Consider the following 12,640-nt stretch of genomic DNA (forward strand, 5'->3'; position numbering starts at 1 on the left):
ACTACACCTGCAGCTTCCTCTTACGCCCCATTGGAGCTAAGAAACAACACCTGTAAAGCTCTATTTTCAGCCTAGTGATATGACACTGATGAGTTCTTCTCTTCTAAATTTGTTTTTTGAAATCTGTTCACGAAAGTCCGTTTACCAAGCTTATATAAATGTGCTGCAAAGACTATATCTGGCAATTACTGGTTGCATACTTTTATTGAACCACTCTTTAGTTAGAACATGACTAAATTACAAGTGACAGTGAAGCATACTTTTCATAAGCCTAAGTATGAAGCATACATGGACTTATCAAAAAGGTTCTTGACCCCAACTGCTGCTGATGTTTACAGACATTTCTGTGTTTCCGCTCCATTCCCCATGGACGACTAAAATGCGTTTTAGTACAAAACCACTTATGTATGTAGTACAAAGTTTTGTACTACAATGTATGTTTGTTTTGTACTACAATGTATGTATGTAGGCATGTAGTACAACATTTTAGCTGAGTGCCAACTTTCTACTAGGCTTGAAATATACAAATAATTCCAAGTTGATACTGATTATTAATTGGATTTAAATAGCGCCAACATATTGTGCTGTACAATTAATAAGGTTACAAACAATAATAGAGGTGACAGACAACGCAATACAGGTAATAAGCAATAAGACATACAATGCCAGATCATACACTAGAGTAGTAATACAAGTTAATGTAATTCTTTAAGCAGAATGCACAATCTGGTAGGATACACGAGGAGGAGTGCCCTGCCAAAGGTTTATAATCTAATGGCAGAGGGTGGTGACACAATATGGGGGGGGGTCGCATCAAGAGATTCCATGATGGTCTGTCTAGGCTGGGATGGTGTTCAGCAATCAAAGCAGAGGAAGTTACCTTTTGTGTGCTGCAAAATGGTGTTGAATTGCTGGTGAATTCTCGTTTATCGATTGTTCCACCCTTCAAAATGCTGCCCGTTAACCTCTTGAGGTTAACCCTGTGTTAAACCCCCCTAAAGACCAGGCAATTTTACATTAAATTGGCCACTGCAGCTTTAAGGCCAAGCTGCAGGGCCGCAAAACACAGCACACAAGTGATTCTCCCCTCCCTTTTCTCCCCACCAACAAAGCTCTTTGTTGGTGGGGTCTGATCGCCCCCCCTCCCCCCCAAATGTTTGTTTGTCTGTCTGCTATTGTTTATGTATGTTCTTTTTAATATAAAAAGTGTGTTTTTTTAAAATGTCCTTGTACACCTTTCAGCTTCAGCCTATGACAGCAGATCACCTCTGCGCGCGATCTCCTGCAAAACAGAGCCCCAGGACTTTACGCCGATCGGCATTAGGCGGTCCTGGGGCTGCCGCCGCGGCCACGCCCATCGGCGTGACGTGATTGGCTAGAGGTTAACAAGCGCACCCAGCTGACATCACCTAAAGCTGACTAAAGGCCTTTCTTATATAATCAGCCAGAGCAATGTCTAATCAGGAAGGTCTCCTTGGCTGAGTGTGGATTAAGATATTAAGCAGCAGTGCGTACACACACGCTGTCGCCTGAAAGTCCGCCCAGCAGGAGGGTCTGACGGACCTGTCGTTGGCGGCCGTAGTGTGTGTGTACGCACCTTAACAGACCCTGTTTAAAGTTACAGATAAGCCAACATTGTTATGCTGGGAGTACACGGTTTTTGAGCCATTTAGATGGCTCGATTGATAATTTCCGACATGTCCGATCTCCCGCCCGATCGATTCCGCGCTTGATTTAGCATAGGGAACAACGGGAAAAGATAAGAAAACGAATGGAAGATAAGAAAATCGTGTACAAAATCGAGCAGGGAATCGATTGGGCGGCAGAATCGATTTTGGATGCAAATCGCAATCAAGCGGCACTCCAAGCGCCGAGTGTGAACCGCCCCTAATAGGTATAAAACAAGTGAGGCCAGAGACACAAACAGCAGTAAAGAAAATTATTTTATGCAACCCTGCAATAGGTAGTATGATAAAGGCAGATCACATCAGATGGAATAAGACATACACCAGCAATATGAATTCTGCAAATGTTACTGGCAATCAATGCAGCTTCAACAGGGACAATTTAAATGCAACCACTGCAATATTTGGTACATTTTTTATAGACTTTGATCATTTTGTATCAAAGAATAATGTACACACTGCTGCGCTTGCGCTGCGCTTTTCAAAATCGCATGCGCTTTTTAATCGCAAGGTCTTTTGAAAAATAATGAAAATCGTGAAGACCTGTACACACTGGCGCGATGCACTTTTTCTATTCTCATAAAGGCTTGCGATTTAAAAATCGCATGCGATTTTAAAAGCGCAGCAGTGTGCACAGGCCCTGAGCATACTTCTCAATATTAAGTGCATTTGCCCCTCAGTCCCTACTGACTAATTTGAACTTTGGCACACACAGGGTCCGGGCCCCGAGCTGGAGGGAGTGGGATGAGTTATTCCCCAATTATGATGCCATTCCAGTAAACCTAAACATACTTCAGCATCACTCACTAGCTTGAAGCCAACTTCATGCTTGATATACAAAATGGCTTCTCCCTTTAAAGCCTAGCAACAAACATTATACCTGACCGTGTTACGTTTGTGCAAACCATGTGTGTAAAATGCCAACCAACATAAACGATCTAAATCAAGAAAAATAAAATCAAAAGCTGTGGCGTAGCTAGAGACTATAGGGCCCTCAGAAGTAGGCACTCTTGAGCAGTGCCACCTTTCCCCTGCCCTATGGCTATAAGTTAATTGAGAAATTTACATTTGAATGCAGTCTACACTGCATATAGTCCATGGGCACTGAGACAAAGCCAGAGGGTGGAGGATTACAAGAAAGGTAATAGTAAATACATCAAGTACCACCTGGGCCGCCTCTACTCCAGGGCCCCATAGCAGATGCTATGGCTATTGCTATGCCCCTGATCAAAAGCAATTGCTTTCTAAATACCACAGCTCATAACTGGTACTCACCATCTTTTGGGGATTCAGCTGTTTTTGCCACTGCCATCATCTTAGCAGTAGGAGTTTGATCATGACAAACTTGATGCAGAAAATTAATAGACTTTCCAATCAACAGAACCTGGAAAATTAGCATTAAACAATTGACATTAAAAATACAGAGCTCCAAATGGTTGTCCTGAAGCTACTATGAAAATGGACACATTAGGCAAACATAATTAATTTGCATTTATAAGTTGCCGGGTTTAGGGACGACACTTATTTCACAAGCTGGTGGAGAGGTCAATATATAGCCCATTGCCTGCTTTAAAGGGAATCTGAAGTAAAAATAAGCTTATGATATAATGATTTGTATGTGTAGTACAGCTAAGAAATAAAACATTAGCAGCAGAGATAGGAGTCTCATATTGTTTCCAGTACAGGAAGAGTTAAGAAACTTTACCCGTTATCTATGAAAAAGAGCTTCTCTGAGCTCTGCGACTTGCAAAGTCGCAGAGAGCTCGTCTTCTGAAGCTTTATCAACTGTCTCTCACTTTATCTAAGGTTTTACTACAGTGAAAAGTTAAAAAGGTCATTAGCTCTGCAAAATCATTTTACATGCTGAGTGTAGTGTGTAAACGGCAAATATTAGAGAATGAGGGGGGAAAAAAAAAAGCTATATAACAAAAATATGAGATTATTTTCTTTGCTACTAATGTTCTGTTAATTATCCATACTACACAAAATTAATTGCATCATACGTTTTTTTTGCTTCAATGTCACTTTAAATCGCTGATATTTGTTTCATAGCATTATGACAGTGGACTGTAGCAACTGCTCTTATTGACTTTTTCTCAAATTCATTTTTCAATGTAAAGAAGCAAAAATGTTATTCACTTACCGTATCTACAGACAAGGGAATTAGCCTCCTCTTAAGTGAATCATAATTCACAGTTACCGTATATACTCGCAAGCAAGCCGAATTTTTGACCCCCCAAAAGTGGGCAAAAAGTTGGGGGGTCGGCTTGCTTGCGAGTCTCGTTTTGGAAGGCCGCCTCACCCCCCGGCCCCGTGTCCGCCGCTGCTATTATTAGCTTACTGAGCGGCTTCCTCTATTCCCCTCTCCGTCTCCCGGCATGTAAATAGTTCACAGCAGCTCGCTCCACGTCGGCTGCTGTGTGATGACAGGAAGCTGGAGGCAGAGCAGTTTCCATAGTAACGGCGATACACATCGCCGTTACAGGAAACCGCTCTGCCTCCAGCTTCCTGTCATCACACAGCAGCCGTCGTGGCGCGAGCTGCTGTGAACTATTTACATGTCGGGAGACGGAGAGGGGAATAGAGGAAGCCGCTCAGTAAGCTAAAAGCAGTAGCGGCGGCCGCGGGGAGGGGGGGGGGGTTGGGAGTTGGGTGAGGCGGGGCCCTATACTAGGGCACTAAACTAGCTATACCGAGCACTATACTACCTATGCTGAGCACTATACTAGCTATACTGAGCACTATACTAGCTATACTGGGCACTATACTAGCTAAACTGGGGCACTTCACTAGCTATACTGAGCACTATACTAGCTATACTGGGGCACTATACTAGCTATACCGAGCACTATACTAGCTATACTGGGGCACTAGACTAGCTATACAGAGCACTATACTACCTATACTGTGCACTATACTAGCTATACTGAGCACTATACTAGCTATACCTGGCACTATACTACCTATACCGAGCACTATACTAGCTATACTGGGCACTATACTAGCTATACTGGGGCACTATACTAGCTATACCGAGCACTATACTAGCTATACCGGGCACTATACTAGCTATACCGGGCACTTCACTAGCTATACCGGGCACTTCACTAGCTATACTGGGCACTTCACTAACTATACTGGGCACTTCACTAACTATACTGGGCACTTCACTAGCTATACTGGGCACTACCTACCCATACTGGCCACTATACTAACTATACTGGGACACACTGGGGGGGGGGGGGGGGGGGAAATCACACGGCCAGCATTTCCTACCCCCGGCTTATATGAGGGTCAATCATTTTTCCCTGGTTTTTCAGGAAAAAGTTGGGGGGGGGGGGGGGGGGTGGTTGTCGGCTTATATGCGGGTCGGCTTGCTTGCGAGTATATACGGTAAGTAGAGAAAGTAGCAAAAAGATTTGTGAAAAAAATGCTGCTCTAGTCAAAGAAATGGCAGTTGTATGCAGTCAGCAGAAACAAAAATAAGTGGATGAAATTCCTGCCTTACCAGAATTGCACCCTTTCTTGGTCTCTGGTTTCCTCAGCCAAATTACAATTAGGTGGTCATTTTCTAAATTAAAGTGAACCATTATTTACTTTCAAAAATTGAATTTTTATATGCATGACTGGATGCTACACGTGACAGTTCGCTAAAATAATTTTGGTCAGTAAAACACCACATTATTATTATTGATTTATAAAGCGCCAACATATTCCGTGGCACTGTACAAAGTAAGAAACAAACATGGGGTACATAATACAGACAATGGTGTACACCAATATACAAGATATATAATTAGTGACAAAATACAAAGAATAATACAAAATACAAAATATAGAATTGGTAATGACCGTGATAAAAGTAACATGATCAATAAAATGTATAATGATTTCCAAGACACAAAAGGGGGAGAGAGCCCTGCCCTTGCAATCTAAAACGAATGGGGGGAAACAAGAGGAGAGGTAATATGCAACAAATAGAGAGGCAGTGTGTTTTAGGTCAGGATACCTAGTAGGAGTGCAATTTGGTCTTAGGACAAAGGGAAGTGGCCTAAGGTAGTGCATATGCTTGTCGGAACAAATGTGTTTTGCCAAATTTGAAAATCCACAGTGTGTGGCGAGCACCAATGGGGGAATGAAAATGCAGGCGTGCTATGACTCCTATGGTCTGTGCACATCAGACCATCTATGCAGCAAAGTCCAGAATCGAGTCAGCACCGCCTTGAGTAGAAAAATAGCTCTTTTATTAGTTAAAAAGCATGATGTCAAAGCAGCAGCTGCTTTGACATCATGCTTTTTAACTAATAAAAGAGCTATTTTTCTACTCAAGGCGGTGCTGACTCGATTCTGGATTTTGCCAAATTTGTGCATATTTTTTTTTCCAAAATTTATAAGGATTTCCGCATGTGGTAGAAGTTCTGTAATTTATTGAACAAACATGTTTCAATTCACTAGGCCCTGCTCGTTAAATTACCAGCTGTGGAGCAGGTAATTCTGGGAAGTTGTGAGTCTGCCCACAAGTGGTGTGCATGGGTAAGGTTTTTCTGTACAGTGCATCCCTGGCATCCCTTTAGATGTGCTGTAGCCACCAGAGGGAGCTCTTCAGTATACAGATATGCACATCAAAAGGGATACAGTAAAGCCTTTTAACCACTTGAGGACCGTGGGCTTTACCCCCCTTAAAGAGAACCTGTACTGAGTAAAAATATTTAAAATAAACACATGAGGTAACTTCAAATGAACATTACATAGTTACCTCACCATCAGTTCCTCTCATAAGCTCACCATTTTCTTCTGACAATACTCCCTCCCAGTTCTGACAATAATTTGTCAGATCTGAAATATATCAGTTGCTATCAATAAAATATCAGTTGCTGTCAGTTATAGCTGAGAGGAAAACTGATGTACCAGGTAATGTCCATGTTTCCCTATAGCTCAAGTGGGCGATGTTACAGTTTAACTGTGTGCTGATCAGAAAGCTGTTATGGGTAATGGCCATTTTCAAAATGGAGGACGGAAAATTCCCTTGATCACAGTGAACAAACAGGACGCGGGACAGGAGAAAGACACTGAGGAGTAGACTACATGGAAGGTAAGTATGACTTGTGTATGCTTATTATGACTTTTAATTTTCAGTTCAGGTTTTCTTAAAGGACCAGGCACTTTTTTTCCATTCAGACCACTGCAGCTTTCACGGTTTATTGCTCGCTCATACAACCTACCACCTAAATGAATTTTGGCTCCTTTTCTTGTCACTAATAAAGCTTTCTTTTAGTGCTATTTGATTGCTGCTGCGATTTTTACTTTTTATTATATTCATCAAAAAAGACATGAATTTTGTCAAAAAAATGTTTTTTAACTTTCTGTGCTGACATTTTTCAAATAAAGTAAAATTTATGTATACATGCAGCACGAAAAATGTGGACAAACATGTTTTTGATAAAAAAAAAAAAAAAACATTCAGCCTATATTTATTGGTTTGGGTAAAAGTTATAGCGTTTACAAACTATGGTGCAAAAAGTGAATTTTCCCATTTCCAGCATCTCTGACTTTTCTGACCACCTGACATGTTTCATGAAGGGCTAGAATTCCAGGATAGTATAAATACCCCCCAAATGACCCCATTTTGGAAAGAAGACATCCCAACGTATTCACTGAGAGGCATAGTGAGTTGATAGAAGATATTATTTTTTGTCACAAGTTAGCGGAAAATGACACTTTGTGACAAAAAAAAAGTTTCCATTTCTTCTAACTTGCGACAAAAAAAAAATGAAATCTGCCACGGACTCACCATGCCCCTCTCTGAATACCTTGAAGTGTCTACTTTCCAAAATGGGGTCATTTGTGGGGTGTGTTTACTGTCCTGACATTTTGGGGGTGCTAAATTGTAAGCACCCCTGTAAAGCCTAAAGGTGCTCATTGGACTTTGGGCCCCTTAGCGCAGTTAGGCTGCAAAAAAGTGCCACACGTGGTATTGCCGTACTCAGGAGAAGAAGTATAATGTGTTTTGGGGTGTATTTTTACACATACCCATGCTGGGTGGGAGAAATATCTCTGTAAATGACAATTGTTTGATTTTTTTTACACACAATTGTCCATTTACAGAGAGATTTCTCCCACCCAGCATGGGTATGTGTAAAAATACACCCCAAAACACATTATACTACTTTTCCTGAGTACGGCGGTACCACATGTGACACTTTTTTTGCAGCCTAGGTGCGCTAAGGGTCCCAACGTCCTATTCACAGGTCATTTTGAGGCATTTGTTTTCTAGACTACTCCTCACGGTTTAGGGCCCCTAAAATGCCAGGGCAGTATAGGAACCCCACAAGTGACCCCATTTTAGAAAGAAGACACCCCAAGGTATTCCGTTAGGTGTATGGCGAGTTCATAGAAGATTTTATTTTTTGTCACAAGTTAGTGAAAAATGACACTTTGTGAAAAAAAAAAAAATCAATTTCCGCTAACTTTTGACAAAAAATAAAATCTTCTATGAACTTGTCATACACCTAACAGAATACCTTGGGGTGTCTTTTTTTCTAAAATGGGGTCACTTGTGGGGTTCCTATACCGCCCTGGCATTTTACGGGCCCAAAACCGTGAGTAGTCTGGAAACCAAATGTCTCAAAATGACTGTTCAGGGGTATAAGCATCTGCAAATTTTGATGACAGGTGGTCTATGAGGGGGCGAATTTTGTGGAACCGGTCATAAGCAGGGTGGCCTTTTAGATGACAGGTTGTATTGGGCCTGATCTGATGGATAGGAGTGCTAGGGGGGGTGACAGGAGGTGATTGATGGGTGTCTCAGGGGGTGGTTAGAGGGGAAAATAGATGCAATCAATGCACTGGGGAGGTGATCGGAAGGGGGTCTGAGGGGGATCTGAGGGTTTGGCCGAGTGATCAGGAGCCCACACGGGGCAAATTAGGGCCTGATCTGATGGGTAGGTGTGCTAGAGGGTGACAGGAGGTGATTGATGGGTGTCTCAAGGTGTGATTAGAGGGGGGAATAGATGCAAGCAATGCACTGGCGAGGTGATCAGGGCTGGGGTCTGAGGGCGTTCTGAGGGTGTGGGCGGGTAATTGAGTGCCCTAGGAGCAGATAGGGGTCTAATCTGATAGGTAGCAGTGACAGGGGGTGATTGATGGGTAATTAGTGGGTGTTTAGGGTAGAGAACAGATGTAAACAGTGCACTTGGGAGGTGATCGGACGTCGGATCTGCAGGCGATCTATTGGTGTGGGTGATCAGATTGCCCGCAAGGGGCAGGTTAGGGGCTGATTGATGGGTGGCAGTGACAGGGGGTGATTGATGAGTGGCAGTGACAGGGGGTGATTGATAGGTGATTTACAGGTGATCAGTGGGTTATTACAGGGAAGAACAGATGTAAATATTGCACTGGCGAATTGATAAGGGGGGGTCTGAGGGCAATCTGAGCGTGTAGGCGGGTGATTGGGTGCCCGCAAGGGGCAGATTAGGGTCTGATCTGATGGGTAAAAGTGACAGGTGGTGATTGATGGGTAATTAGTAGGTGTTTAGGGTAAAGAACAGATGTAAACACTGCACTTGGGAGGTGATCTGACGTCGGATCTGCGGGCGATGTATTGGTGTGGGTGGGTGACCAGATTGCCCGCAAGGGGAAGGTTAGGGGCCGATTGATGGGTGGCAGTGACGGGGTGATTGACAGGTGATCAGGGGGATAGATGCATACGGTACACAGGGGGTGGGGGGTCTGGGGAGAATCTGAGGGGTGGGGGGTGATCAGGAGGGAGCAGGGGGCAGTTTAGGGAATAAAAAAAAGTAGCGTTGACAGATAGTGATTAATGGGTGATTAGTGGGGTGATTGGGTGCAAGCTGTGGTCTGGGGGGTAGGCGGGGGGGGGGGGGGGGGGGGTCTGAGGGGTGCTGTGGGCGATAAGGGGGCAGGGGGGCAAAGTCAGTGTGCTTGGGTGCAGACTAGGATGGCTGCAGCCTGCCCTGGTGGTCCCTCGGACACTGGGACCACTAGGGCAGGAGGCAGCCTGTATAATACACTTTGTATACATTACAAAGTGTATTATACACTTTGTATGCGGCGATCCGGGTGCTAGTAACCTGCCGGCGCTTCCGAATGGCCGGCGGGTTACAGCGCGAGGGGGGCGGAGCCAGTCCCCGGCAGAGGATCGCGTCACGGATGACGTGATCGCTCCGCCCATGCCCTTACAAGGACCGCCGCCTCTGGGCATGAGCTGGTCCTTGCGGGATCCACTTTCCGGCCTCCCCTGTGCAGTGGGCGGTTGGTAAGTGGTTAAAAGGTCTCCTACCCCTGCTCTGCGTTCCGAATTCCGCCCATCAGAGTATCTGACCAAATGGGGTAAGAAGATGGGCTGTGTGGCTCTCCCTATTGGCTGCCTGCTACATCTGTCAATAGGTTACCGCATGGAAAGTGTGAGTTATTGGCTGGTCAGAGCTGGAAGTAAATGCCGAACACTTTTGTTTGATTTACCGAATGCTTTAATCTTTGTGAATTGCAATTTCTTGACATTTCCTGAAGTATTTACCGTACAAGTCAGTAATTTACCTCACTAGTCAGTAATTTTACTTTTCAGTGCGGTAAAAGGTTTGGTGAATTGACATTTGGCAAAGTGATTGGTAAAGACAGCTGTTTTCTGCAACACTGAATTAGGTCCTGGTTAGTATATTGAGACCAAAGTCCAAATCCAAGCATAGTTCTAAATGCGCCATCTGTTTGCATATGAAAAATTACTGTCCAAGTGTTACCTTTTGTGCCAAAAAAGTCTGTTGCAAGTAACAGTCCTGGTTTAAACATTTGGCAAACTGACTTGAAACAGCCCTTCTGAATGAGTTAACAGCAGGCTCTGTGAGTAGATCTCCTTGCACACTCAGCATCACTTTGGTATTCAGACTGAGGAAAAGGCCAGTCAGAGCTCTATTACAAGATCTCAGGCTGCAGAGCTCTATGCCTGATATAGAAAATTGTAGGTGAAGGTTCCACTTACTAAGAACACTTATTCACTAAACTTCAAATCTTTACACATTCATATCGACATAAAATACACATTCTTCTTCAGGAACGCAGCAGCAACTATGTTAAATAACATTAAGGGCTCGATTCCTTATGTGCGCTTTCAGCTGTGCTAATGGAAACGTGATCGCAGGGCCATCAAAGTGCATAGACGGCACTCTCTGCTGTTTCCATACATGCGTTGCAATTCACCATTGGTGCTATGATTAAGGACCTGCGTGTCCGAAACATGTCAGCTACCTGGCTGTTTGGCATTTACCTGTTTCAATAAAGTTGGATACGTTTGACTATAGACACTGTGCGGAACCATCACTTTTTTCCTGCTGTTTCCATGCATGCGTTGCAATTCACCACTAAATCACAGCGCATGGTTGCCTGCATTCCCATTCAGTACAATAAATGGGATCACAAGCGCCACCCCGAGGAGCCACGTGCAACGCAGAGCCACAATGAGAGCATGGCTCTGCATTGCATAAGGGAAACGAGCCCTAACTTTTTTATATTGAACATAAGTAATATAAGGGTAAAGAAAACCGCTCACCTTTCTAGACTGATCCATGGTTATGAAAGATGGGATCATAGATTTCCTTAGTGTATATTTGTTGTGCCAAAGTCTATCTGTTTTCACTGTGGGATCTGAAGCTACAAAAAACTAAAAAGAGAGAGAAAGAAAATTTTATTTTCAGGCAAGAATACCGGTAGTAATAAGCATTAAAAGAGGAACTTCAAATTCTTCAAAACATGGAATGTGTAAAGTTGCACTAAAATAGACTGGTCTGGGAGTATTGCTGTGGGTTCCACCTGAGGAGAATGACCCACAATTCCCTTCATGTCACCAGCAAGAGAGAAGGCATCTATACGTCAACATTTACTAAATTCGTAACTGGTATCTGAGCAACAGGATTGGCAGCTTGTGGTTATATGGTATTAAACAAGAAGAGAACAGAGAACATTGTAGCCAGAGCCAATTTCCGAACAGACTGTGTCAGCTGCTTCCTGTCTCAATAAAACCATATTTTGTTTGAAGAAACAACAATAAAAACAACACTTACTGAATATTGCCAAGAAGTATTAATTATAGAAATATTATTACATGTATGACAAAGCATAGTTGATGAAACAGATGGCTGTAGAGACCTCCACAATTCTGTGTGAATTGAGCTCTGAGCACAGTTTTTTTTTTATGTTGCTTTTGTAAATTACTTTGCATCCATTTACCTCAGAGCAAGTGCAACTAGTGAAATTCAGTACCATCGCCAGTTACTTCAATGATGCGTTTCTGAAAAGTTGTAATTTTTGTGTCCCTTTCTGCACAGCATTATCGTAGTAGTGAATGAGCATTGAAAATGAATACACAAATGTGTTCAAAAACTGACACTGTTATGAGTTTTCTTGTCCTTTTTAAAATGTTCCTAAAAATACTGAGCAATAAGCATAAATATACTGTACAGCCTGGGCACCTTAATGTCAGTATTCAGAAATGATACAAGTCACACTACTGCAGCGTACTGCATTCATTTCTTATTTTCCTGATAGTGACCACACACAATATAATCAAAAGATTACATTTTACAGCATTTTGATTCGGTTGCACACCAAAAAAATTTTTTAAAGCTTTTTTCTATTTTGAGCAAGAAAAATGATAGATTTTCCTGTTGGTTTTTTCTATAAAACTCGATAAGGAGTGGCGAAAATTTCTTTACAATTTTTCAGAAGATTAAATGGTGTAAGAGATTGTCAATGTCTTGATTTATAGTCCCAAGCAAAGTTTTTAATTTTTTTTTTTCATAATTGGGGAAAAATTTTACACGCGTGATACATTGGTCAGATTTTCCAAATGTTACAATCAAAAAAACTGATTGCAGTTCTTAAATTGAAAAGAAATATAACAAAAACTATTGCATGTGGCCACCTTTAGATGTATGTCCTCCGAG

The 12,640-nt window shown here is 42.7% G+C and overlaps 1 protein-coding gene across 1 annotated transcript in view; it reads right to left on the reverse strand.

Moving 5' to 3' along the window:
• TUBGCP3 (tubulin gamma complex component 3) overlaps positions 1 to 12,640 on the reverse strand; it is a 146,919-nt gene that overhangs the window by 39,309 nt on the left and 94,970 nt on the right. The window contains exons 12-13 of the mRNA XM_068268058.1: positions 11,248 to 11,358; positions 2,961 to 3,069 (exon numbers count right to left, since the gene is read on the reverse strand). Coding sequence (XP_068124159.1) covers positions 2,961 to 3,069; positions 11,248 to 11,358 — 220 coding nt within the window. The remainder of the gene's footprint in view (positions 1 to 2,960; positions 3,070 to 11,247; positions 11,359 to 12,640) is intronic.

The sequence above is a fragment of the Hyperolius riggenbachi genome, chromosome 2 (assembly GCF_040937935.1).
Source record: "Hyperolius riggenbachi isolate aHypRig1 chromosome 2, aHypRig1.pri, whole genome shotgun sequence".
NCBI lineage: Eukaryota > Metazoa > Chordata > Amphibia > Anura > Hyperoliidae > Hyperolius > Hyperolius riggenbachi.